Raw genomic sequence first — 26,726 nt, 5'->3', positions numbered from 1 at the left:
CTCTTACCCTTTCCTCTGCCTCGGGGTAGATATGACTGTCCTTTTGCCCGCTTCTTATAGGACCGAAAGGACTGCGGCTGAAAAGACGGTGTCTTTTTCTGTTGGGAGGGGGTCTGAGGTAAAAATGTGGATTTCCCGGCAGTTGCCGTGGCCACCAAATCCGATAGACCGGCGCCAAATAATTCCTCCCCTTTATACGGCAATACTTCCATATGCCGTTTGGAATCCGCATCACCTGACCACTGTCGTGTCCATAAACTTCTTCTGGCAGATATGGACATCGCACTTACTCTCGATGCCAGAGTGCAAATATCCCTCTGAGCATCTCGCATATAAAGAAAAGCATCCTTTAATTGCTCTAAAGTCTGTAAAATACTGTCCCTATCCAGGGTATCAATATTTTCAGTCAGGGAATCCGACCAGACCAACCCAGCACTGCACATCCAGGCTGAGGCGATGGCTGGTCGCAGTATAACACCAGTATGTGTGTATATACTTTTTAGGGTAGTTTCCAGCCTCCTATCAGCTGGATCCTTGAGGGCGGCCGTATCAGGAGACGGTAACGCCACTTGTTTTGATAAGCGTGTGAGCGCCTTATCCACCTTAGGGGGTTTCCCAGCGCGCCCTAACCTCTGGCGGGAAAGGGTATAATGCCAATAACTTTTTTGAAATTAGCACTTTTCTATCTGGGTTAACCCACGCTTCATCACATACATCATTCAATTCCTCTGATTCAGGAAAAACTACAGGTAGTTTTTTCACCCCCCACATAATACCCCTTTTTGTGGTACTTGTAGTATCAGAGATATGCAAAGCTTCCTTCATTGCCGTGATCATATAACGTGTGGCCCTACTGGAAAATACGTTTGTTTCTTCACCGTCGACACTAGATTCAGTGTCCGTGTCTGGGTCTGTGTCGACCGACTGAGGTAAAGGGCGTTTTACAGCCCCTGACGGTGTCTGAGACGCCTGGGCAGGTACTAACTGGTTTGCCGGCCGTCTCATGTCGTCAACTGATTTTTGTAATGTGCTGACATTATCACGTAATTCCATAAACAAAGCCATCCATTCCGGTGTCGACTCCCTGGGGGGTGACATCACCATTATCGGCAATTGCTCTGCCTCCACACCAACATCGTCCTCATACATGTCGACACACGTACCGACACACAGCAGACACACAGGGAATGCTCTATTGAAGACAGGACCCCACTAGCCCTTTGGGGAGACAGAGGGAGAGTTTGCCAGCACACACCCAAGCGCTATAATATATATGGGAACAACCCTATATAAGTGTTGTATCCTTATAGCAGCTTAAATATAGTAATATCGCCAAAAAAAGTGCCCCCCCTCTCTGTTTTACCCTGTTTCTGTAGTGCAGTGCAGGGGAGAGTCCTGGGAGCCTTCCTCACAGCGGAGCTGAGCAGGAAAATGGCGCTGTGTGCTGAGGAGAATAAGCCCCGCCCCCTATTTCGGCGGGCTCTTCTCCTGAGTTTGTGAGATCTGGCAGGGGTTAAATACATCCATATAGCCTCAAGGGCTATATGTGATGTATTTTTTAGACATAAAAAGGTATTATACATTGCTGCCCAGGGCGCCCCCCCAGCGCCCTGCACCCTCCGTGACCGCTGTGTGAAGTGTGCTGACAACAATGGCGCACAGCTGCAGTGCTGTGTGCTACCTCAGGAAGACTGAAAAGTCTTCTGCCGCCTGCTTCTGGACCTCTTCCATCTTCGGCATCTGCAAGGGTGGTCGGCGGCGCGGCTCCGGGACCGGACTCCATGGCAGGTGAGTTGACTTCTCTCCCCTAAGTCCCTCGATGCAGTGAGTCTGTTGCCAGCAGGACTCACTGAAAATAAAAAACCTAAAAACTTTTTCTAAGCAGCTCTTTAGGAGAGCCACCTAGATTGCACCCTGCTCGGACGGGCACAAAAACCTAACTGAGGCTTGGAGGAGGGTCATAGGGGGAGGAGCCAGTGCACACCACCTGATCCTAAAGCTTTATTTTTGTGCCCTGTCTCCTGCGGAGCCGCTAATCCCCATGGTCCTGACGGAGTCCCCAGCATCCACTAGGACGTTAGAGAAAGCAGGCTTGAAGTCAGCCAGCCACAGAACCTGTGTTATTCAAGTGTACCACTTTAAAGGGTCAGTATGGTAAGCCTACCTAGTAGGTTAGAGGATGGCACTAGTTTAAGCAAGGGTGCCCTCATCTTTCTACATGCCAGGATAAGAATGGATAGTTAACTCTTCCCCACACACTCCACATACGCACAATGACATCACTTCCACACACCATTCCACTCGCTGCAACTCCCCACCAGTAATCTACTTTAAGGTATATGTGAATAATGAGTCCCACTCATTGTCTGCACCAAGAAGGGTTAAGATTTAATACTTTCCCTTTATTTGGTAAAGAGGAAGGTGAATGTGTAAACAGCAAATAGGCTATATTATCAATTACAATCTTTGCCAACGGGGAATGCCTTTCTATAAGACTTGCATGGAATAGCAACCAGTCCATTGACAGGGACAAATATACATTACCTGTGTCAAACCACAGACCTTTTCGCATCAAAAAAGCCCATCTATGCAGCATTTAATTTCAGTAGTAAGCCTACACAACTCCGTTTCCCAGAACAAGGTCAACGTGTTACGTACCCAACTCCTAGAACCTGTAGCTGTGGTTGCGTCCCGGAATCTTTAGTCTTTGTAGTCTGATAAGTCACAATGGTGCATGTTGTACTCCTTGATCCCATGTCATAGAACATAATGGTCTGTAATATATGATAAACTGTAGGTGAGAAGATTGATCCCCAAAGCAATCACAGGTATTTTTATGACAATGTATTTACTAAACTAAGAAAAGCTACGTGACAACAGCAAAAGTAGCGTTATGTCAAAAAGAATAAGTGAGGAGGGGGATGGGGGGCAATGTGATCATCTATAAAACAGAAAAGGCCCACCAAGTAGTATCTATGGTGAGAAACAAAAGGGAGACGTGAAGGGAGAGAGTAGCATAAAATTTGATGTAGAGAACAAGGGGATGCAAACCTGGGCAGTGGAATTTATATCTTTCCTCCGGAAGACCCCATAATTCAGAGCCACTGCCGTGTTATCATTTATAAGCTGAAGCACTTTAAGACCAGCAAGCTGAGCAGCTTGGAGAACTGCTCTGCGCTCCGCCTGGTTAAAGAAGGCAGGAACCGTAATCACAATATCCTTAACGGGTTGCTCTAGCAAAGAGGAAATAAAAGGGTATTACATTTATTGCATGTTAATAACGATACACATACAATGAGTAGAACAAGGTGAAAAAAAAAAAACCCTAACAACATATCAGAGGCACCCTGCCATGCTACAGTCATGCAAACATTCAGATGCAGTGGGGCGGGAAAAGATTTGGATGAGTATTCCTCTTGATGGCAGCGAATAAATGACCTGCTCTTGGCAGTATCACAAGCCCTTAACTTTCAAGGCAGAAAAGAAACTGTTTATTTCCTTCCCTCCCTCTCACCAGAGAGAGGATCTGTTTTAAAGGTGTGGGCCAAATCTGACGTCAGTATCCTGCAAGAGGTGAATACCCCACAGCGAGCTTGTAAAAGCCCACAATGACCCTCGTTCCTAATGGATCTTACAGACAAGAAAATAGGAATTTAATACCTACCTGTAATTCCTTTTCTCGTAGTCTGTAGGGGATACTGGGATGGTATTAGTACCGTGGGGTATAGATTGGGTCCATTGGAGCCTTGGCACTTTAAAAATCATCAGTGTGAGCTGGCTCCTCCCCTCTCTGCCCCTCCTGCAGACTCAGTCTAGGAAAACTGTGCCAGAGGAGACGGACAATAGATAATAGCAGCGAGTCAACGAATCAACACACAACAGTATCAAAGGATAGCAACGCTAACCAGAACAAGGACAGCAACAGCAGACCCAACCAAGAAAACTTACAACAATGTAATCAGGAAACACGTAGCACTGAGGCAGTCGCCCATTATCCCCTACGGACTACGCGAAAAGGAATTACCGGTAGGTATTAAATTCCTATTTTCTCTAACGTCCTAGGGGATACTAGGATGGTATTAGTACCATGGGGAAGACCCAAAGCTCCCAGAACGGGTGGGAGTGCGCTGAGAACCCTGCAAAACCGGTTGATCAAACTCAAGGTCCTCACCAGCCAATGTATCGAACTTGTAGAACTTTACAAACGTGTTCGTACCAGACCAAGTAGCTGCCCGGCACAACTTTAAGGCCGAGACATCATGGGCAGTCGCCCAGGAAGAACCCAACTTAGTGGAGTGGGCCTGAATAGAACTCAAAAGTAAGCCTATTGGATAGTCATCCTGATCCAACGAGCAATGGACTGCTTGGAAGCAGGACATCCAATCTTGGTAGCGTCGCAAAGGACAAAAAGGGAGTCGGTCTTTCTGTGACGAGCTGTCCTCTTGACATAAGTCTTAAAAGCCCGAACCACGTCCAGGAACTTTGGAGCAACCAACGTATCAGACACTACCGGAACCACTATCGGTTGATTTGTGAAAATCTGACAGCACTTTAAGCAAAAAGTGCAGGCGAGTCCTGAGCTCCGCCCTATCATCGTGGAATATCAAATATGGGTTCTTAGAGGATAAGGCCCCCAATTCCGACACACGCCTTCCAGAAGCCAATGCCAGCAACATTACAGTCCTCCAAGTTAGATATTTCAAGACCACCCTGTGTGAAGGATCAAACCAGTCTGATTGGAGAAAAGTCAGGCTTGTAGAAGGGCATTGTAAAACGCCCCGAGTTCCAGAATGTTTGTCGGAAGAGAAGACTCCTGATGCGACCACAGTCCTTGGAACTGAACCCCTTGGGTCACAGCACCCCAACCACGGAGACTCAAATCCGTTTTCAACAGAATCCAAGACTGGATTCCGAACTGTCGATCCTCCACTAGGTGAGAGATCTCTAACCACCACAACAGGGAAATCTTCGCTTTCGGTGAAAGGGATATTCTCTGGTGCTGTGTAGGTGCAACCCCGACCACTTGTCCAGCAGATCCAGTTGGAACAGAACAGGCATGGAACCTTCCGTACTGAATTGCCTCACAGGAGGCCACATCTTGCCTAGTAGGCGGCTGCAAAGGTGCACCGGAATCTTGCGGGTCTCGAGCACAGAGCGGACCATAGCCTAAATTGTCATGGATTTGTCCATAGGGAGAAAAACTTTGAGACACAGTGTTCAGTATCATCCCCAGGAACTGAAGTCTCTGCAACGGTTCCAGGTGTGATTTCTGGAGATTTACGATCCACCCATGGTCCGTAAGAAGACGCGTAGTCAGGTTGATGCTTTGCAACAGACGCTCCATGGACACCGCTTTTATGAGGAGATCGTCCAAGTAGGGGATGATGTTTACACCCATCATGCGGAGTTGCAGCATCATTTCCGGCATAACTTCTGTGAACACCCTCGGTGCCGTGGAGAGTCCAAAAGGCAAGGCCCAGAACTGGAAGTGGCGGTCCTGTAACACAAACCTGACGAGGGGGCCATATCGGGATGTGCAGGGATGCATCCTCGATATCCAGGGATACCAGGAATTCCCCTTCTTCCAGGCCAGAAACCACCACTTTTAGAGATTCCATATTGAATGTGAACACACGCAGATACGGGTTCAGAGATTTGTGGTTCAATATCGGCCGTACCGAAACGTCCAGTTTCGGAAGCACAAACAGGCTTGAATAAAATCCCTTGCTTCGGAGCAGAGGAGGGACTGGAATAATCACCTGTGTTTGTAGTAGTTTTTGAATGGCGTCCTGCAAGGTAACTCTTGCTACAGGTGAAGCTGGAGTACATGTGGGAGTGTGTGTTTCCGTGAGACCAGCAGGGGGGGCTGAGGAACCGGTCTGTGGTCAGAAGCATGAACTAAAAAGTCATCCACAAAAGCATTTGTCTTTCCTGCCTTGCAGTAGCCAATTCAGAGTTAATGTTATATGATATTCCTTTAAATGAATCCAGCCATTCTGGTTCCAGTGTGCTGCTTCCCTGAGAAGGGAGAGTGCATTGAGTACACAACAAAGATCCCTCTGGAGAAGGGAAAAACTTTGTGTTACAGGATGGACACACAGCCTTTTTGCCAGACATGGTGATACAGCAGAACGAACGAACGAACGAACGAACGAACGAACGCACACACACACACACTAGCAGTGAAATAACAGTGGCAATGAAATAACAGAACCCCAGACAGCCTGGACGGAGCGATATAGAGAGGGATAAAACCAGCACACAATGCCACACAGCCAAGCAGTGCTTTGCAGGGCATAAACTAGAGCCTTAGATAAGGTAACTAGTTTTTCTGACAATATATTGGTTCCCCCCCTTCTACAAATCCCCCTGGTACCAGTTTAAGGTGACTTTAGAGGATCCTTGGAGCAGCGCTTCCCTGCATGCAGCCTGGAGTCTGATGCAGCAGGAAATGGCGCCACTGAGCCACTGGTCCTGCTCTCTGGGATGCCCCGCCCCTAAATGGCACGCAGTCCCGGTGTATAATTATACTGGCTTTTTTTCCATAATGCAGAAACCAAGGTTAAATACCCCCTTCTGTGCCAGCGCCAGTGTGCGTCTCTGCAGCGGGCACCGCAGCTAAGTGCTTGCCGTGCCCTTATGCAGCCATTGTAACTGGGGACCTGCTAACCGGGACCACGGTTTGTGTACTCACCGCAACAGCATCTTCAGCTCTGTTAGGGGTGGCGGCAAGCTGTCGGCGTGCGCGCACACCCTAGGGGTAAAGTGAAACACCACCTCAGGAGCTTTGTTCTCTCATCGGGGATATGGACCATTAACCCTATAAAAGGTAGGTTGGTTCGGTGCGAGCCACAGTGGAGGTGGACACCAGGGTTACCGTGGCCCAATTAGATAATGAGATATGCAACTCACCAGGATCCATCCGCCTGATACTCCTTTAAAAGCTTGGCCTGTACAAGTTTTCTGCACGATGGGTGCCCCATAGGACTCGAGAGCAGAAGGAGGCTCGGGTGACTTGGTGCTGCTACATGCTGGCCAAGTGTGATGGCAGTCTCTCAAACTTTGGGCCTAATTCATACGTGGATGCTGCAGCAGGCTGAAGCCCAGTGATGTGTGCAGACATGCAGCAGTCACAGTGCGCATATGCAGACAGTGAGATGCAAAGGCATCTCACTTGTGCAATCGCCTCTGCCTTACTGACAGAGGCAGTCGGGGGCGTGTCGGGGGCGTTGGGACAGCGTCGGAGGGTGCATTCCGGACAATGCAGGCGTGTCCAGAAAGTTTGCGGGCTGGGCCACAGCAGCTGCATGACGTCATACGTAACCACTGTGGCCAAAAACATGGCGGGTAGCCACCTGCCTTCGCAGGGAGCTACTCGGCAGGTGCGAAAGAATCGATGCTGTGCAATGCTTTTGCACGTCTGCGGGAAGGGGGGGGGGGGGGCGGTGCGGTAGGGTCTAGCATGTGGGGTAGACAAGCCCTGTGCTGGGCGTCCCCCCACATGTCCGAAACTTTGATCGTAGATGTGCTCAGGTCTGAATTAGGCCCTTTGTCTGGGCATTCGTTAGTGGCGATTAATCCTGGATCTACAGTTACATCCCAGAGAACAAACAGTCTGCCCAGTGGACAATAGTTGGAGGTGCGCTGCCACAGAAGTTCCGACACGACTGCAGAATGGCCAAGCAGGTGGTGGCTGTTTTGTGGCCAAGACTGGTCATGCAGCTACGTACTACTCATGCAGCACTGTCAGCTGGGACTGGTACGCCAATCAATGCCTGCCACAAGTGCTGGAAGCTATTTCCAAGCAGCATTCAAGAACTTGCGTTCGTTGTGCCCTTCTCCATAGTAAGGTGGTTGTTTTCTCAGGCCCATAAACGCATCCAGGAGCTTGGTCATCCACCATACAGTCCAGACTTGGCCGCCTGCGACTTAGTGTTCCCACAAATCAAGCACAAAATGTGTGGGATTAATTTGGAGTCACTGGAAGCTGCAATGGAGACCTTCATCCAGCATGTAGAATACATACCTGCTTCCGACTGGTCCAGCTGCTTTACCAAGTGATTTGAGCGCATGCATCTTTGTATATACTCCTTTGGCAAATACTTTGACAAAAATAAATAAATAAATGCAATGTTCACTTTGTAAATATAAATCTTTTTGTGCATCCGGAAACTTATTGCACACCCCTCATAAGTGATCAGTGGGCATAAGCAGTCACTATCCAGGTGGTGGTGGGGCTGCAACAGCAGCATTACCACACATACAAGCAGCTCTTCCTGGTTCTGCTGCAAGAACCTAGTGATGGCAGCAACTAAAACTCTCATAACGCTGCAGGAGAAGTCAGTAACAGGCAGTTATTAAGGGTAACAAGAAACCACTATTCCTATACGGCAGGTGAACCAGATGGCATTGTCCCTTTATCCAGAATGAGCAGGTATGGCACTTTATTAAAGTACCTGTGGAAAGGAATACCAGATACATTTTTGACAATTCTTCTTGTTAGGCACGATTACGTAGAGAAACACTTGGAGCTCAGTGCCCCATTAGTGAGGGCTGGCTCTTATGCCAGATTACCCACATGTTGAAAAGACTTTGGGGCATCCCATCTATTTTTCTCAGACTTATTAACTGCGGCCAAGAACAAAATGCACTTTTTCCTGCTGCCGCAGAATTTATGGCAACTGCAACTTCGGTATGGTGAGCTGTCCCTGCATATGAATGATCAAGCTACACTACATTGTTTAGAACCCACCTGCAAATTCCTCAGCCAAGGATCTGGAGTAGTTCAGCATCATTGCCAGTAACTCTTCGGGTGAATAGCTCAGTTCCCTATAAAAATATGCCAAGACACAGAAGAGCAGCTTGAACATTAAACCTTTTTTTTTTTCTTCTTCAAGAACACATCTGATTGTGCGAAACTGGCAATACATTACAATAATAGAATTTATTCTAGACAAATTAGAATAATTGTCAATAAATAAAATAAAAAAACACACCTCCACACAGTATTTTTGTACTTCTGTTAACTCCAGTTCTCCCAGTTTACTGGTACACACAATGACCACGGAAGGGGTGGGGGGTGAGGGGTTTCAGGAGTTAGGCACTTTGTAAGAATTCTGCACACGTTCCAAAAGATCCTCCCATAATCCCCACCCATAAGGGAAACTCCATTATTAAATATACTAATAATCCTCAGAAAAAGGGACAACACCATACAAGAATAATAGGAAAACAAGGCTCCAACATTGAAACAAAAATGTAAATGAACAACAAAGAAATGAGCATAAAGGGGTGTAGATGGAGAATAGTGTCCCCAACTGGACAATGACAGATTGAACAAAAGCTCAGGCATCCTCTTTTCTGTCATGGCACTGAAGGACAATGGGACCAAATGGACGTTCTCGGATGAATAATCAAAGTGATCTATCTGTAAAAGGTTTGTTAAGTCGTTAGCAAATCAACGTACTCGGTGTCAAAGAAAACCGGCAGGCTAACAAAGGCAGGAAGTATAAAAAACGCTCTACTATTGCACCAAGATATATAATTTACAACTGCATGGTGGTATCTAGCAGAAACAGGTTTCCTAGGTGTCTGACAGACCCCTTACCCTTTAGAATCATGGGGGCAGATGTATTAACCTGGAGAAGGCATAAGGAAGTGATAAACCAGTGATAAGTGCAAGGTGATAAACGCACCATCCAATCAGCTTCAATATGTGAATTGACAGGAGCTGAAAGGCACCAGCCAGTCAGCTCCTGTCAATTTACATATTGAAGCTGATTGGATGGTGCATTTATCACCTTGCACTTATCACTGGTTTATCACTTCCTTATGCCTTCTCCAGGTTAAATACATCTGCCCCATGGTTGGCTTCAGTTGTAATGCTGGTAAAGCCAAATGACAGTTATGCCAAAGAAGTGAACCTTAAAAGTTTAACTGCAGAAAAAGTCGCCAGGAAGAAAAATGTACCATCTTTTGGAAGTCTGAGAATCAAAACCTCCTTTGCCAATCTGGCACCCTTAGAATAACACCAGACTCCTCTCTTGATCTTTTGAGGAATTATAGGGAAAAAGGTAACCTAGGTGAAATTTCCAGGAAACTGGCATGGTGTCCACCAGAAATGCCTTTGGATCTCTGGCTCTTGAGCATAAACAGGTCTACTTTGCTCAAAAATGGACTCCGCATGACAGCATCTGTGTTCAACCAAAATTTGAAGGAAGGAACACCTCAATCCCAACTTCATTTTTACAGTCTTCCACCTTAGACCAGATCATTCAACACTGCTCTAAACTCTAGAACGTTGATGGGGAATTTTGTTCCACCCAGGACTAGAGTCTATAGGTATAGTATATAGTAACTGAAGAAAGTCCCTTGTGGAAGTTGCTGACCCTCAGCCTCCAGAACATACAGCTGGCACACCTGATGGGATAGATATTATTTGGATAGACAGGCGATATCCTAACTTTGCCCACCGTGTATATTGAACTGCTGCGTAGATTGAAATTATATTCTCCAGATCCATCATACATAACAGAAATAACATGCTCTTGAGATCCAGGAGACACCTTATTAGTCTTCGTAGATCTAGGATCTAGAACGTTCTGAAGTGCAGTATCAAACAGTAATTCCAGAAAAATTGCTGGTATAGACCTTCGACACTGGTAATGTATTAGCAGTCTATGTGACTCCATAGCCTGGAGGTGTAAGAGGAACTGGGACAAGGATCCTGCTTTGATTAGCAGAATGTCCAAATAGGAACCACTGTAAGATACGGCTCTTAGGAGGCCAGTCATTACCACTGTATTCGTTGGGAATACCCTTGGCTCTGTAGCCAGACAGAAAGATCACAAATTTGCTAATGGTGACGTGTGTAGACATGGACGTTCTTCCCACACAGGCACATGAAGATATGCATCCATGATATATGTAAGGAAACCAGAAGTGGGTGCTGTTGCGCAACACTAATTATGGATTTTAACCGCCATAACAGATAGGAATTAAATAAAAAACACATTGCACAGAAGTGCCTCCCTTACACCTAGGTCACCTAGCCAACATGGATGGATCAATGACAGGAGGAGCTTCTCACATTTGTGCACAATTCAAACAAATTGCCAAACTCCTTGACAGTGTCACTCCAATGTATTAAAGAGAAAAAGGTTCCATTGTCAAACTTGTTCAGACCATAAAATGACCATCACTGAGGCATTTGCTAGAGTCTAGACAACCAAAACATTTGGACTAAGTGACTTTATAAGCTCATCTTAGGCAAATCTTTACAGTGTAATTAAAGCTGCAATACCACCTTTGGAAATAGCACCCTGCCGGCTACCGGCTGGGGACACTCACAACAGCGGCTAAAGACTGAGGCTGTGTGATATTTTGGCTTCTCGTGTGGAGTCCCATTAACATCTATATTGTGCAGGTGGCAGTGCAGCTTTAACATTTATGCTTACTTCATGTCATGGTATCCTATGAAGCCCATACTTGTACTTGGGGAAACAAAAGTAACATTGCTGACATGAGAACACTTACTCTGACAGCTTGAATAGAACTGTGCCGCGCTGCTCATCCGCCACAATGTTGTACTCTGGGAACCTATTTTTAAAAGCCTCAACTTGTGGGTTCTCTGCTCGCTTCCCTAACAAGTCCTGGAAGTAGCGAAAAGTCACTTTGGGGTTCTTAGCTGCCTGTAGGGAAGATTTCAAGCAGTAGGACATACGTTAGTTTGTACAGTCAACTCTTTAATTAGGTTGTAAAAGCAAAACAAATAAATGAATAGCTTATGGCTACAGCTATAATAATCACTGTGTTCTGGCTATGAATGCCTGCTAAATGTGTGTGTGGAGTCCCTCCTTGCTCTCACCCATCTCGCATGCTTCCAGTCACAAGCAATAATAGTAATTCATACAGCAAGGAGACGGGAAGCACGCTGGAGACCAGGCCAGTCACTCATACAGCGAGGAGACGGGAAGCGCACTGCAGACCAAGCCAGTCACTTATGCAGCGAGGAGACAGGAAGCGCGCTAGAGACCAGGCCAGTTACTCATACAGCGAGGAGACAGGAAGCACGCTGCAGACCTGGCCAGTCACTCATACAGCGAGGAGACAGGAAGCGCGCTGCAGACCAGGCCAGTCACTCATACAGCGAGGAGACAGGAAGCGCACTAGAGACCAGGCCAGTTACTCATACAGCGAGGAGACAGGAAGCACGCTGCAGACCTGGCCAGTCACTCATACAGCGAGGAGACAGGAAGCGCGCTGCAGACCAGGCCAGTCACTCATACAGCGAGGAGACAGGAAGCACGCTGCAGACCTGGCCAGTCACTCATACAGCGAGGAGACAGGAAGCGCGCTGCAGACCAGGCCAGTCACTCATACAGCGAGGAGACAGGAAGCACGCTGCAGACCTGGCCAGTCACTCATACAGCGAGGAGACAGGAAGCGCGCTGCAGACCAGGCCAGTCACTCATACAGCGAGGAGACAGGAAGCGCGCTGCAGACCAGGCCAGTCACTCATACAGCGAGGAGACAGGAAGCGCACTGAGATTAGGTCAGTCACTCATACAGCGAGGAGACAGGAAGCGCACTGCAAACCAGGCCAGTCACTCATACAGCGAGGAGACGGGAAGCGCACTGAGATTAGGTCAGTCACTCATACAGCGAGGAGACAGGAAGCGCACTGCAAAACCGGGCCAGTCACTCATACAGCGAGGAGACAGGAAGCGCACTGAGATTGGGCCAGTCACTCATACAGCGAGGAGACAGGAAGCGCACTGCAAAACCGGGCCAGTCACTCATACAGCGAGGAGACGGGAAGCGCACTGAGATTAGGCCAGTCACTCATACAGCGAGAAGACAGGAAGCGCACTGCAGAAAACTAAAGTTAAATGACTGATAAAAAGGAAGCCCTGACAAATACATAGAATAGAAATAAGAAAATTAGTTGCTAATCTTACATATAAATACAGCCCTCAGAACAGTTATGTTTATATAAACTTAGAGATTTGTGTTAATCAAAAGCACTTGTTAGTTTTATTATGTAGCCTAATAAGCATTGGACGAGGATAGTTACTTACCATTCCTACAGCGCTATCACCAAACAGACGCTCGTTATCTTTCAATGTAACAGCAAGAGGGGTTTTCCTCCTTGATTCCCTGCAGAATTAAGCAACAAACATTAGGGAAGCACAATCAAGGATTTATACTGAACCACAGTAGCAGTAATGGTCGGAAATGTAGTACATCCAACTGAGTCATTTTACTAAGTTTTAATTGTGAAGTCTGAGAACTTAGTTCATGATAAAAAATAGGATTTTAATAACTACCGGTAAATCCTTTTCTCTTAGTCCGTAGGAGGATGCTGGGGACTCCAAAAGGACCATGGGGTATAGACGGGATCCGCAGGAGACATGGGCACACTATAAGACTTTGAATGGGTGTGAACTGGCTCCTCCCTCTATGCCCCTCCTCCAGACCTCAGTTATAGGAACTGTGCCCAGAGGAGACGGACATTTCGAGGAAAAGGATTTTGTGAAACTAAGGGTGAGATACATACCAGCTCACACCACACCGAACAAGGCACTCAGCTAAACCCAGTTAACAGGGTGAACCAAAACAGATCAGCAACAGCCTGACCTTTTTCAAACACAACCGTTGTGTAACTTAAACAATAACTATGAACAATTACTGCATATAGAGTCCGCACTGGGACGGGCACCCAGCATCCTCTACGGACTAAGAGAAAAGGATTTACCGGTAGGTATTAAAATCCTATTTTCTCCTTCGTCCTAGAGGATGCTGGGGACTCCCAAAGGACCATGGGGTTTATACCAAAGCTCCAAACCGGGCAGGAGAGTGCGGATGACTCTGCAGCACCGATTGAGCAAACATGAGGTCCTCATCAGCCAGGGTATCAAACTTGTAGAACTTAGCAAAAGTGTTTGACCCCGACCAAGTAGCTGCCCGGCAAAGCTGTAATGCCGAGACGCCCCGGGCAGCCGCCCAGAATGAGCCCACCTTCCTAGTGGAATGGGCCTTCACCGATTTCGGTAACGGCAATCCAGCCGTAGAATGAGCCTGCTGAATCATACTACAGATCCAGCGTGCAATAGTCTGCTTAGAAGCAGGAGCGCCAACTTTGTTTTCCTCACCCGAGCCGTTCTGGCTACATAAATTTTCAAAGCTCTGACCACATCAAGGGACTTTGAATCAGCCAAGGCTTCAGTAGCCACAGGCACCACAATAGGTTGGTTCATGTGAAAAGAAGAAACCACCTTCGGTAGAAATTGTTGACGAGTTCTCAACTCCGCTCTATCCTCATGAAAAATCAGATAGGGGCTTTTGTGAGACAAAGCCGCCAATTCGGACACCCGCCTTGCGGATGCTAAGGCCAATAGCATGACCACTTTCCAAGTGAGAAATTTCAACTCAACCTTTTGGAAAGGTTCAAACCAATGTGACGTAAGGAACTGTAACACCGCGTTAAGGTCCCTTGGTGCCACTGGGGGCACAAATGGAGGTTGGATGTGCAGCACGCCTTTCACGAAGGTCTGTACTTCTGGAAGCGAAAACCAACTCCCTTTGAAAGAGAATTGACAATGCCGAAACCTACACTTTAATGGAGCCTAACTTCAGGCCCGCATCCACACCCGCTTGCAACAAATGGAGGAACCGACCCAGCTGAAATTCTTCCGTAGGAGCCTTCTTGGATTCACACCAAGACACATAATTTTCTCCAAATACGGTGATAATGCTTCGCCGTTCCCTCCTTTCTAGCCTTAAGTAGAGTGGGGATGACTTCCCCAGGAATACCCTTTCTGGCTAGGATTTGGCGTTCAACCGCCATGCCGTCAAACGCAACCGCGGTAAGTCCTGGAACACACACGGTCCCTGCTGTAACAGATCCTCTCAGAGGAAGAGGCCAGGGATCTCCTGTGAGTAATTCCTGAAGATTCGGATAGCAGGCCCTCCGTGGCCAATCTGGAACAACGAGTATCACCTGGACCCTTGTTCTTCTTATGATCCTCATCACCTTTGGGATGAGTGGAAGTGGAGGGAACACATTAGACCGACTGAAACACCCACGGTGTCACCAGAGCGTCTACCGCTACTGCTTGAGGGTCCCTCGATCTGGAACAATATGTCGGCAGCTTCTTGTTGAGGCGTGACGCCATCATGTCTATTTGAGGAAGTCCCCAACAACTTGTCACTTCTGCAAAGACCTCTTGATGAAGACCCCACTCTCCTGGATGGAGATCGTGTCTGCTGAGGAAGTCTGCTTCCCAGTTGTCCACGCCTGGAATGAAGACCGCTGACAGAGCGCTTGCATGCTTTTCCGCCCAGCGAAGGATCCTGGTGGCCTCCGCCATCGCCACTCTGCTCTTCGTCCCGCCCTGGCGGTTTATGTGCGCCACGGCTGTTATGTTGTCCGACTGAATCAGGACAGGCAGGTCGCGAAGATGTTCCGCTTGTAGCAGGCCGTTGTAGATGGCCCTTAATTCCAGAATGTTTATGTGCAGACAAGCTTCCTGGCTTGACCATTTTCCCTGGAAATTTTTTCCCTGTGTGACTGCTCCCCAACCTCGGACACTCGCGTCTGTGGTCACCAGAATCCAATCTTGGATGCCGAACCTGCGACCTTCTAGAAGGTGAGAACTTTGGAGCCACCACAGGAGAGAAACCCTGGTCCTGGGGGACAGAGTTATTTTCCGGTGCATCTGTAGATGGGACCCTGACCACTTGTCCAGTATGTACCACTGAAACGTTCTTGCATGGAACCTGCCAAACGGAATGGCCTCGTAGGCCGCCACCATTTTCCCCAGCACTCGAGTGCATTGATGAATCGACACTCTTGCCGGTTTCAGAAGTTCCTTGACCATGTTCTGGATTTCCTGAGCTTTTTCCAACGGGAGAAAAATCCTCTGCCATTCCGTGTCCAGGATCATGCCCAAAAACGACAGCCGAGTTGTCGGAATCAGCTGCGACTTTGGCAAATTTAGGAGCCAGCCATGCTGTTGCAGCACCTGCAGGGAGAGCGCAAGGCTTTTTAGCAACTACTCCTGTGATCTCGCCTTTATCAGGAGATCGTCCAAGTACGGGATAATTGTGACCCCTTGCATGCGCAGGAGTACCATCATTTCCGCCATTACCTTGGTGAAAATCCTCGGGGCCGTGGAAAGACCAAACGGCAACGTCTGAAATTGGTAGTGACAATCCTGAACAGCGAACCTCAGGTACGCCTGATGAGGAGGATAAACGGGGACATGCAGATAAGCATCCTTTATGTCGACTGACACCATAAAATCCCCCCCCCCCTCCAGAATGGAGATCCCCGCTTGGAGAGACTCCATCTTGAATTTGAAACTTTTCAAATACACATTGAGGGATTTGAAATTCAGAATTGGTCTGACCGAGCCGTCCGGCTTCGGCACCACAAACAGGCTTGAATAAAACCCTTCTCCCCGCTGTGATAGGGGAACCTCGACAATGACCCGCTGCTGACACAGCTTTTGTATTGCCGCACACACTACCTCTCTTTCCGGAAGAGAAGCTGGCAAGGCAGATTTGAAAAATTGGCATGGGGGCACGTCTTTAAACTCCAGCTTGTAACCTTGGGTCACAATTTCCAGAACCCAAGGATCCAGGCCCGAGAGAACCCAGACCTGACTGAAGAGTTGAAGACGCGCTCCCACCGGTGCGGCCTCCCGCAGGGGAGCCCCAGCGTCATGCGGTGGATTTGGCATTAGCCGGGGAGGACTTCTGCTCCTGGGAGCTTGCCACAGCTGGCCATCTTTTTCCCCTTCCCTTACCCTCAAGGAAGGATGACCCACGTCCTTTCCGGAATTTCTGCGACCGAAAGGACTGCATTTGATATGGAGGCGTTTTCTTTTGCTGTGGAGGAACATAAGGCAGAAAAAAGGACTTACCCGCGGTAGCTGTAGAAACCAGGTCCGCGAGGCCTTCAAACAAAACCCCACCCTTGTAGGGCAGAGCCTCCATAGCCTTCTTAGAATCAGCATCACCATTCCATTGATGAGTCCACAACACCCTTCTAGCCGAGACTGCCATGGTATTGGCCCTTGATCCCAAGAGGCCAATATCCCTCGCCGTCTCTTGTAAATAGACTGCAGCGTCCCCGATATGACCCAGAGTCAACAGCACGCTATCTCGATCCAGGGTGTCTAGGTCTGATGACAAATTATCCGCCCATTTTTCAATCGTGTTACTCACCCACGCCGAAGCGACAGCAGGTCTGAGGAGTGTACCTGTTGTGACATAAATAGATTTCAAGGTAGCTTCCTGCCTCCGATCAGCAGGATCTTTAAGGGATGCCATTTCAGGAGATGGCAGCGCCACTTTCTTGGATAAGCGCGCTAGAGCTTTGTCTACCGTGGGTGTTGTCTCCCACCCAACCCTATCCTGAGAAGAAAACGGGTATGCCATAGCAATTCTCCTGGGAATGTGCCACCTCTTGTCTGGCGTTTCCCAGGCTTTTTCAAAAAGGGCATTCAGTTCATGAGAGGGAGGGAATGCAACCTCCGGTTTCTTCCCCTTATACATACAGACCCTTGTCTCAGGGACAGCAGGGTCTTCCGTAATATGTAACACGTCTTTTATAGCCACAATCATGTACTGAATACTCTTAGCCACCTTAGGATGTAACCTCGCATCATTATAGTAGACACTGGAATCAGAATCTGTGTCGGTATCAGTGTCTGCTATCTGGGTAAATGAACGTTTTTGGGACTCCGAGGGGGCCAGAGTGTGTGGCACCACGTCTCCCATGGATTGCCTCCATGCTTGGTTCTGAGACTCAGATTTGTCCAACCTCTTGTGCAACAAAGCCACACTGCTATTCAACACATTCCACATATCAACCCAATCAGCAGTCGGCGGTGCCGACAGTCACTCCTTCATTTTGTTCGGCACTCACACTAACCTCCTCCTGGGAAGAGCATTCAGTTTCTGCCATGTCGACACACACGTACCGACACCCCCACACACACTGGACTAAAGGGGACAGACCCACAATAAGGCCTTTCAGAGAGACAGAGAAGGAGTTTGCCAGCTCACACGCAGCGCCGCACCAGTCTGAAAACAAAATGCCCCAGACCTATAAGCGCTTTAATATGATACCACCAATCACCAAATTATGTGCCCCCCCCCCCCCCCCTTCGTTTTTAGCACCCTGTTACTTGTGACAGCAGTGGAAGGGCCAGGAGCAGCGTCTCTGCAGCAAGCTGTGGAGAGAAGAGGACTCTGGTCAGAGCTGAGGAGGAAGCACCGCCCCCTACAAGGCGCGCTTCGGTCCCGCTATAATTATACTGGCGGGGGCCTCAAAACAGTGCCTATGAACTTTATTTTAGCTAGATATTGCCCAAAAGGTTTATATTGCAGCCCAGGGCACCCCCCCTGCACCCATGCAGTGCCTGTGTCAGCGGGAGCAATGGCGCGCAGCGCTACCGCTGCACGGTACCTCAGGAAGACTGAAGTCTTCTGCCGCCTTCCGATGTCTTCTTTGCTTCGGTTACTCACCTGTCTTCAATCTTCTGGCTCTGTGAGGGGGACGGCGGCGTGGCTACGGGAGTGAGCTGCAGGGCGACCCAAGCGATCAGACCCTCTGGAGCTAATGGTGTCCAGTAGCCTAAGAAGCAGAGCCTATCAGTCTCACAGAAGTAGGTCTGCTTCTCTCCCCTCAGTCCCACGATGCAGGGAGTCTGTTGCCAGCAGTGCTCCCTGAAAAAAATAAACCTAACAAAAGTCTTTTAGAGAAACTCTGTAGAGCTCCCCTAGTGTGTGACCAGTCTCCTCTGGGCACAGAATCTAACTGAGGTCTGGAGGAGGGGCATAAAGGGAGGAGCCAGTTCACACCCATTCAAAGTCTTAAAGTGTGCCCATGTCTCCTGCGGATCCCGTCTATACCCCATGGTCCTTTTGGAGTCCTCAGCATCCTCTAGGACGAAGGAGAAAGTTGTATTAAACCTCCACTGGTACAGGGCAAATGAAATAATAAATTTAAGCGATACTACTTACTGACAGCGTAAGGTTTAGTGCAGCTAAATTGCAAATGTGTCTATTCTTTCCTTTTGCCCATCACCTGTATCTGCATTAATCCATAATAGCATAGGTCAAATTATACTGAATATTAAAATCTGCATTTGACAATAATCACACATTTTCCCTTTAACAAAATAAATAAAAAGGTGTTTGAGTAAAAGGTATAAAATGTGAAGGCATAACAAGACATCCCATTTTGATAAAACAGACAACCTATTACACAAAGAACTGAAGTGACCCCTGTATCACTGATGCCAGGATAAGGGAGGTCTGGTCATTAGAACCCCATTATTTCTGGTATACTTTCTGTAGTCTAGTGTGTTACCGTCTGCTGACTGATCACCAAATAATAACTACTAAGAGTTACATTGTTTGAAAGAATTGGCTCCCCTCTTTCAAACAAGACTGTGGAAGTGCCATGATGGGGAATATCATTCGTGTTAATCACCCTCCCCATCCACCAGCTCAATTAGTATTTATACCTGACCTCCTTTCCACGTGGGACTTTTGGAAGCAAAAAAGAAGCTGCTGCCTACTGTTCTCTAGTTGCTGGTTTTGTTGCGCTTCAGAATAAAAGACATTGCCTGAAAGTGTAATTGACTCAACAGATCTCAGGTCAGATCTGACCAGACCGACAGACATTTTATCGGTCAGCCTCGGACAGTGCCGATATCACAGGCATACACCGAGATCTCTCACGGCGTATTGGCCGTGATATCAGCGCTCCGCCCCCGGGGAAGAGACATTTCAGCATTCCCTCCCATATGAAGGAATAGGGGAAATGTCAGTTGGTCACTGCCCGATGCGGCTGACCGAACCTTTAGAAGGTAACGCATTGGACGGACAAGCTGGATAATTGGCCAGATAACTGTAGTGTGTATGCTCAGCATAACTGTCATTTTTCAAACAAACTAGATTGGTCGGAGCACCATTTAAGATTAGTAATGAGCTATATCAAGCATATTACTCATTATTAAATAGGCCCTTAATTTCCTGCCTTTTAGAGGAATCTTCTAAATTATATTCCTTTAAAGTCAGTATTATCAGGCACTTCCCCTACTCCTGATGAATGTACAGAAAGAAGTTCACCACTTACTGTGACTGTCTGCAGACCGTGGGTGGCCACTTCCTATAAGACAGATACTGGCTACTAGCTGTATTGGAATTCACTGACACATCAGCACCAAACACCAGTGTGCGGTACCAATACAGCTGACCACACTGACAAGTCCAGCTAACTGGTGCCGGAACAGAATTTACTCCCAGCACTACCATCTTTAGCTGGCTGTGCAGCAGAAAATCACAAATTTGCACACAGCATTTCCCTAACCGCTACTCTAACTCGGAGACAAACAAATGTCCAACCGCTTAGGGACTTTAAAAGCTACTATGTTATTTTACCCTATACGGAGGCTGAAACATCAAATCAAGCATTATTAGTGCCTGATAGATTATGATCACCCAGCGGGGACTGTGGAGAATAGACGCAGTTAGAATAGTCTCTTAAAGACTGTGGAGGCTTAGGGCCTAATTCAGCATGGAACGCTGCTGTGGCTTGTCACTTGTGCCAATGCCTTTGCATGATTGACAAATAGAGGCGTTTGTGGGGCGGTAGGAGGAGTCAACTTGGTGTTTAGGCGGCGGCGCGGTCTGGACAATGCAAGCGTGTCCGGGCCATTTGCGGGGTAGGCCGTGATGGCTGTGTGACGTCACACAGCGACGCAAAACATGGCAAGTAGACACCTGCCTTTGCAGCAAGGTTGCGTAGGCAGAGGGCTACCCTAAACATGCGAAAGCATAGCCGCTGTGATGGCATGCGGGGCGGACTTGCCCTGTGCTGAGCGTCCCCCCGCAAGTCAGTGTAATGGATCGCAGATGTGTGATTTTTAGCACATCTACGATCCATGCTGAATTAGGCCCTTAAGACGCCCGGTTTGAGTACTCACTATTGTGCCTACTTAACGTTATTAACTTAGTTTCAAGCAATCAGTGCATCCACATGAACATTGTATCTTTATAAAGGATCTGCACTCAGGCAGAACGTGTTTACATTGAACTTTACAGCTGGTCTGCACTCTGATAATATAAATTGTTGCAGTTTAACATTGTTTCTTTCTGGATGCTACTTTTATGGCATTGAATTAACAGCAGTTAGACCTATGTGCAGTCAAATTTTCTTTATTCTGACCTGCCCTTCTCTGGAGGCGACAACTCCGATACAGTATTGTCCCATTTATAGAGTGTAAGAACAGGGTTGTTCCTCCACCTATCAGAATGCAGCAAGAAACATCCCTGATCTGCCAAGCTCCTCCCACAACTGGTACCAGCTTTTGCATCCTACCTCTTTTTGCAAACCTATGCATGCGAGATCCCAATCACACGTTTGTGCTTCTGTTTTACACTTCACTTACACAGATGTGTAAGTTGTTACTTTATTCCCCTTTCTCCTTTTACATAGTCATACATTTGCATTTTGTTTGCGTATACAGCCTCAATGTCTCTTACTTGTTCAGCACAATTTCCATAGGAACTCCAGGTTTGACAATGGCAACTTTCACCCATTCAGAGCCCAAATCCACAGACATGACTGCCACAGACTCTGCAAGGGGAAAGAAGAAGGAGAACACTTGATTCTGGGTTGATCAGCAGTATATAAAGCAAAGCACTAATAGGATATTGTTAAATGGAAGAGATGAAGCGGAAGTCTGTATTCAAGAACATATTACAAAATGATTTCTCAGAATGAAGTTTTACATTTTGTATGAATGGAATACAAATACCCCATAGATTACTTGTATGCATTACTCTGTTAGTCAAGAGACTGTCTAAAGAAGTAGCAGAGTATTATAGCTGCTAATAAGTAATGTACCGCAGCCGCACTCCCTAATATAGTGCAACCTCTCAGCATACGCACCATACTGATTTCCCACCCACTACAGAGTTATTTACAAGAATCTCAATTTATTTTTTAGTTCATCCTCCCTCTGAGGCAACTCTATCAGCAAATCTGTTGATAGATTCAAAGTTCTCATATGGTGCCAAGGGCTGGATGGATGCCAGTAATATGTGGTTCTGCCACTTCCGTGAACAGTCCATGATTAAAAATAGACAGGGCAGAAACAAAATAATGGAGCAAACATAAAAAACAATGACACTAATAAGGAACAGATGTTCTCAGAGTTATTGGAAGATTTATAGTCCACGTAACACTAACCATCATTAGATATTATTTGTCTCAGCAACGTATGTATAAAGTTCCAATACCCAAATTTGCCTTTACGTGCTCTAACAATTCAGCAATTGCGTAATTATGCTTGGGGGGGATTCAATTAGCCACGGTATTTTACCCCAGGCTAACTGATCACCTGGGGCTATTCAATTAGTCCCACTGGCAGCACATATTCGTGTTTTAACAACCCTGTTAATACACGAATCCAATGATCGCAAAAACATGCTACAGTGCGTATTTTACCCAGTTTTGAGGACTGGGGACTCATTTCTAAAATTGGCGGGGGGGCTCAGTGTTCCTGCGGCACGGTTCTCTTATTGCAGCTGCACGGGTGAGGCTGCTGCTGCTGAATCGCACCTTTTATCTTCATGCTTCATAAAACATTTCAATTACGGAGGACGGGTGGACTTCAAAGGTTCCACAGTAGTCTTGCCGGTTAGGTTTCAGTAACATGCAGTCACACAGTAATCAGCATGGCTATTACTTGCTGTATTGTGCGAGCATACACAGATACTAAGGGGCATCACAGAAAAATGGCACACTCCCAATAAGCTTATTATTCCCACTACACAAAAATAAACAAAATGTGGGAAATAAAAAACGGTTTAAAAAAAAATAAATAAAAACCATTAAATGGTATAGCCAATTATTATTATTATCCTTTATTTATATGGCGCCACAAGGGTTCCGCAGCGCCCAATTACAGAGTACATATGCACATAATCAAAACAGGAAAACAGTGACTTACAGTTGAAGACAATATAGGACAAGTACAGGGCAACTAAGCATAACTACACCAGTAAACATAGAGATAAGTTCCAGGTGGCCAAAAAACTGCGGGATCTGGGCAGTTGAGGATTGTTAAATTAAGAAAAGTATAAGCACATGAGGGAAGAGGGCCCTACTCGTGAGAGCTTACATTCTAAGGGGAGGGGTAGACAGACAGGGGTGACACAGATGGGGTACATAGAGAGCATGGAACAGAGGGTTAGGTTGATATTTGGCTAGGTTTGGTAAAGAAATGGGTCTTAAGAGCCCGTTTGAAGTTTTGTAGAGAGGTGGAGAGTCTGAGGGGGAGAGGTAAAGAATTCCAGAGAAAGGGAGCAGCATGTGAAAAATCTTGGAGATAGGAGTGGGAGGAAGTAATCAGAAGACAGGAGAGTCGGCATGCATTAGCAGAGCGAAGAGGACGGGTGGGAGAGTAAAGGGAGATAAGGTCAGATATGTAGATGGGAGAGGAGTGGGTGAGAGCTTTGTAAGCGAGTGTGAGAAGTTTGAATTGGATTCTGAAAGGGAAGGGAAGCCAGTGGAGGGCCTGTAGGAGAGGGGAGGTAGACGTAGTGCGTTTGGTGAGGAAGATGAGCCGGGCAGCAGCATTGAGGATAGATTGGAGTGGAGAGAGGTAAATAAACAGTGCTCACTATTAAAATTGTGTGGCGCACACGGAGTACATTCAATTTCTGCGTATTCTCCAACCTCAGCCCAGTAGGCTTATCGCACATTGGGGCAGACGTATTAACCCGGAGAAGGCATAAGGAAGTGATAAACCAGTGATAAATGCAAGGTGATAAACACACCAGCCAATCAGCTCCTAACTGTTCATTTACATATTGGAGTTTATTGGCTGGCGCATTTATCCCCTTGCATTTATCACTGGTTTAATCACTTCCTTATGCCTTCTCCGGGTTAATACATCTGCCCCATTGACTTGTCCAACAATGCAAAGTCACGTATTTGCAAGGCAGATGCATGCACTGCAACCCAACTGCTATGTAAAAACATCTATCCTTGGCAAAATGAGAGGCAGCAGCACAGTCCGTTATTACACAGGTCCCACCTTGCACATTACAATTGTGCTCTAGGTGGAAAGGTCTCTTATTGTTGCGCTTCTACTCTAATGGAAGCTAGATTTTAAAGAATGGGTTACAACAGATAATAAAGATATGTGCACGAGTTCTTTAATAAAAAAAGAGACTGCACCTGTAAATTAAGGATCAGTTACACAAGCTCTTTATAGAAGAACTCTACCGAAAGGGAGTTCGCCCATAAAGAAAATAGGCAGAAATATGGTCCATCACAGTTCAAGACCCCTCCCCTGCCCAAGGCTAGGTTTTGGGCAAGCTGCTACAGGTGTTGTCGAGGTCCAGTCCCCGTTGCTCTGTTTGTATGAGTCAGTGTATGAGGGAGGGGCCTCGACAATGAAGAAGCAGTTTCATAAAAAAAGTCGCTGTTCTGCTTAGAAAGTTACAGGCATCCGAGGACCCATAAAATAAAAAGGACAGGACAATGTTATTTCCACTGTGTGCAGCTATTATTTCAGTTTCCATCAGCTACATTCTACAAAACACACAGGGAAGGGTGTCAGAACCAACACATTGCGGATTGATTATTGGTTGCTTTGTTCTACTGCAACGCAAAGCATTAAACAAAGCAGAAAAAAACCCTGATATCTTGTGTGATAGAAGCACTGGTAAAGTGATAATTGGGAGATATGTTAGCCCCAGGTTTCTTCTCTATTTTAAAGCCCCAGGAAGGTGTTTGTGGTTGCTCTGCTGAGAGTTTTTTGGCTTTTGGTAAAAGCCGGATAAAGGATCCTGGGGTGTGGATGTGAAAGAGAAGTGAGTACCCAACCCAAAAGGACCACTTTGGGTCTTTTGGCCTCCAGTCTGAAAACAGGCTAATTAGTGTCTGCCCCTGTAAGAGGCTGATAAAAAGCAGTGTCAGGGCTTGGCTCAGGGTCTCTCTACCTGTGGAAACAGGCCTGTTATTAGACACGGTCATTCACTGTCTGTAAGTACTGTGCATATGCCTGTTTGTGGTAGGGACATTAGGTCTTACCACCCTAAGTGGGCATCTATTATGTTTAGTTAGTGCCCAGATGTGCTAGGATTTATTTATTGTTTTATGTATTGCACAATAAAACTAGCCACGGCTAGAAAACACAAAAAAACCCAGGAATGGTGCGCTGTTTTCCTGGCTGCTGTGTGTTTGGAGGTGCCCATCTACCGCAGGAGAGGGCACCCCTACCCTGATCTCACTTGTTATGGAATGATCCATGCACCATTTTCTTCCACCGTGGTCCATGCTCTGTTTTTCCCATACCAGCATGTAAATCAATAATCCTTGACAGCAACATTTTTCTCCAGTTACATTTGGCTTGTTTTCTACATGGGGTATGTGGGGAATAACAACAGGAAATATCTTAACATTCCCAGACATGTGTCATAGTACTTGATAAAGAAGGTATTTTTGTCATCGTAAGAGCTTTGTTTTTTTATTATATGCCACATAGCTATATAAGCCAATAATGAAATTCAGAGTATCACATTTAAACTGTGGGGGTATTTTTATACTTGTGTGCACACGTAGCATACCTGGCTAGCATTTATACGCACTAAGGCATAAGAGATTTCTCCTTGTAAAAAAGATGAGCACTTTAGTAGCCATTATGTGCCACAAACCGCCAAATATCATAGGTGGCTTAAAAGTCGAACGGAGCCTAAAAAGCACATTTGGATCCACTTTAAATGTGTGCATGTGTTGCCTTGCCTTCACTATACTTCAGTGTCAGCTCAGCAAAGTCATTTGCAATTCAAATACCTTGAGCGTAGAAATGTATGATGAAGCAAACCTTCTTACCCGGATTATCTCATGCTTAATGAAATCAATAAAAAAAGACAACCAGAAAACATTCCACTGTAACCGTTGTGTTTGGGGTACTGTAACGGTCTGATGTGCGTAGCCATAATACTGTAGCACAGTACTATCCACTTCAATAGACACTGACAGCAAAACTGTCATTACAACTTCACACTCACATTTCTATAAACACTGGATACAAAATCAAACAAATTATACCTTTTATTTAATTTTTTTTTTTTTTTTTTAATTAGAGAATAACAATCATCTTTCTCACAGGTGAAAAGACAATAAGTACTAAGTAGCCCCATCATTCTAATAGGGGAATCCCCAGCCCACTTTATAATATGGGTGCCCATTATTTGTTGGAAGCCAGGGGGAGCAATGATTCTTTACTTTTACTGCCTGGGGATCACACTGAACACAAGGCAAAACCAACCATGAAAGTTCTATGGTTGGGAAAATAGAGTAAATGAAAAAACATCCTATATTTTTTTATTTTAAATACAAGAGTGACGTGCAACGTCGTCACTCCATATCCGCATCAGTGAACTCCAGCTTTGGCTACAAAAGGATGGGAAAAAATACTGTAAATTAGTTTTATTTTCTTTTTGCTCCTTAGCTTCATATAACGAGAGGGCTTCTTGTCCTCACCAGTTTTAAGGTATATGCAGATGACACGTCACACTCCGCAGTGAAAGGGTTAAAGAAACCTTTTAACATGTGGCCTGTAAAACCTTACTTTTCTATTACTTTCCCCAACAATCTTAACCATGCGAATCATTAGCTATGTAAACAT

General features: G+C 46.5%; 1 protein-coding gene across 1 annotated transcript in view; it reads right to left on the bottom strand.

Moving 5' to 3' along the window:
• Positions 1 to 26,726, bottom strand: part of HYOU1 (hypoxia up-regulated 1) — a 74,257-nt gene that overhangs the window by 38,080 nt on the left and 9,451 nt on the right. The window contains exons 3-8 of the mRNA XM_063943472.1: positions 21,565 to 21,658; positions 13,080 to 13,158; positions 11,536 to 11,690; positions 8,753 to 8,829; positions 3,052 to 3,233; positions 2,659 to 2,774 (exon numbers count right to left, since the gene is read on the bottom strand). Of these exons, the coding sequence (XP_063799542.1) occupies positions 2,659 to 2,774; positions 3,052 to 3,233; positions 8,753 to 8,829; positions 11,536 to 11,690; positions 13,080 to 13,158; positions 21,565 to 21,658 (703 nt within the window). The remainder of the gene's footprint in view (positions 1 to 2,658; positions 2,775 to 3,051; positions 3,234 to 8,752; positions 8,830 to 11,535; positions 11,691 to 13,079; positions 13,159 to 21,564; positions 21,659 to 26,726) is intronic.

Source organism: Pseudophryne corroboree, chromosome 10 (assembly GCF_028390025.1).
Source record: "Pseudophryne corroboree isolate aPseCor3 chromosome 10, aPseCor3.hap2, whole genome shotgun sequence".
NCBI lineage: Eukaryota > Metazoa > Chordata > Amphibia > Anura > Myobatrachidae > Pseudophryne > Pseudophryne corroboree.
This window is presented reverse-complemented; position numbering and strand designations above follow the sequence as displayed.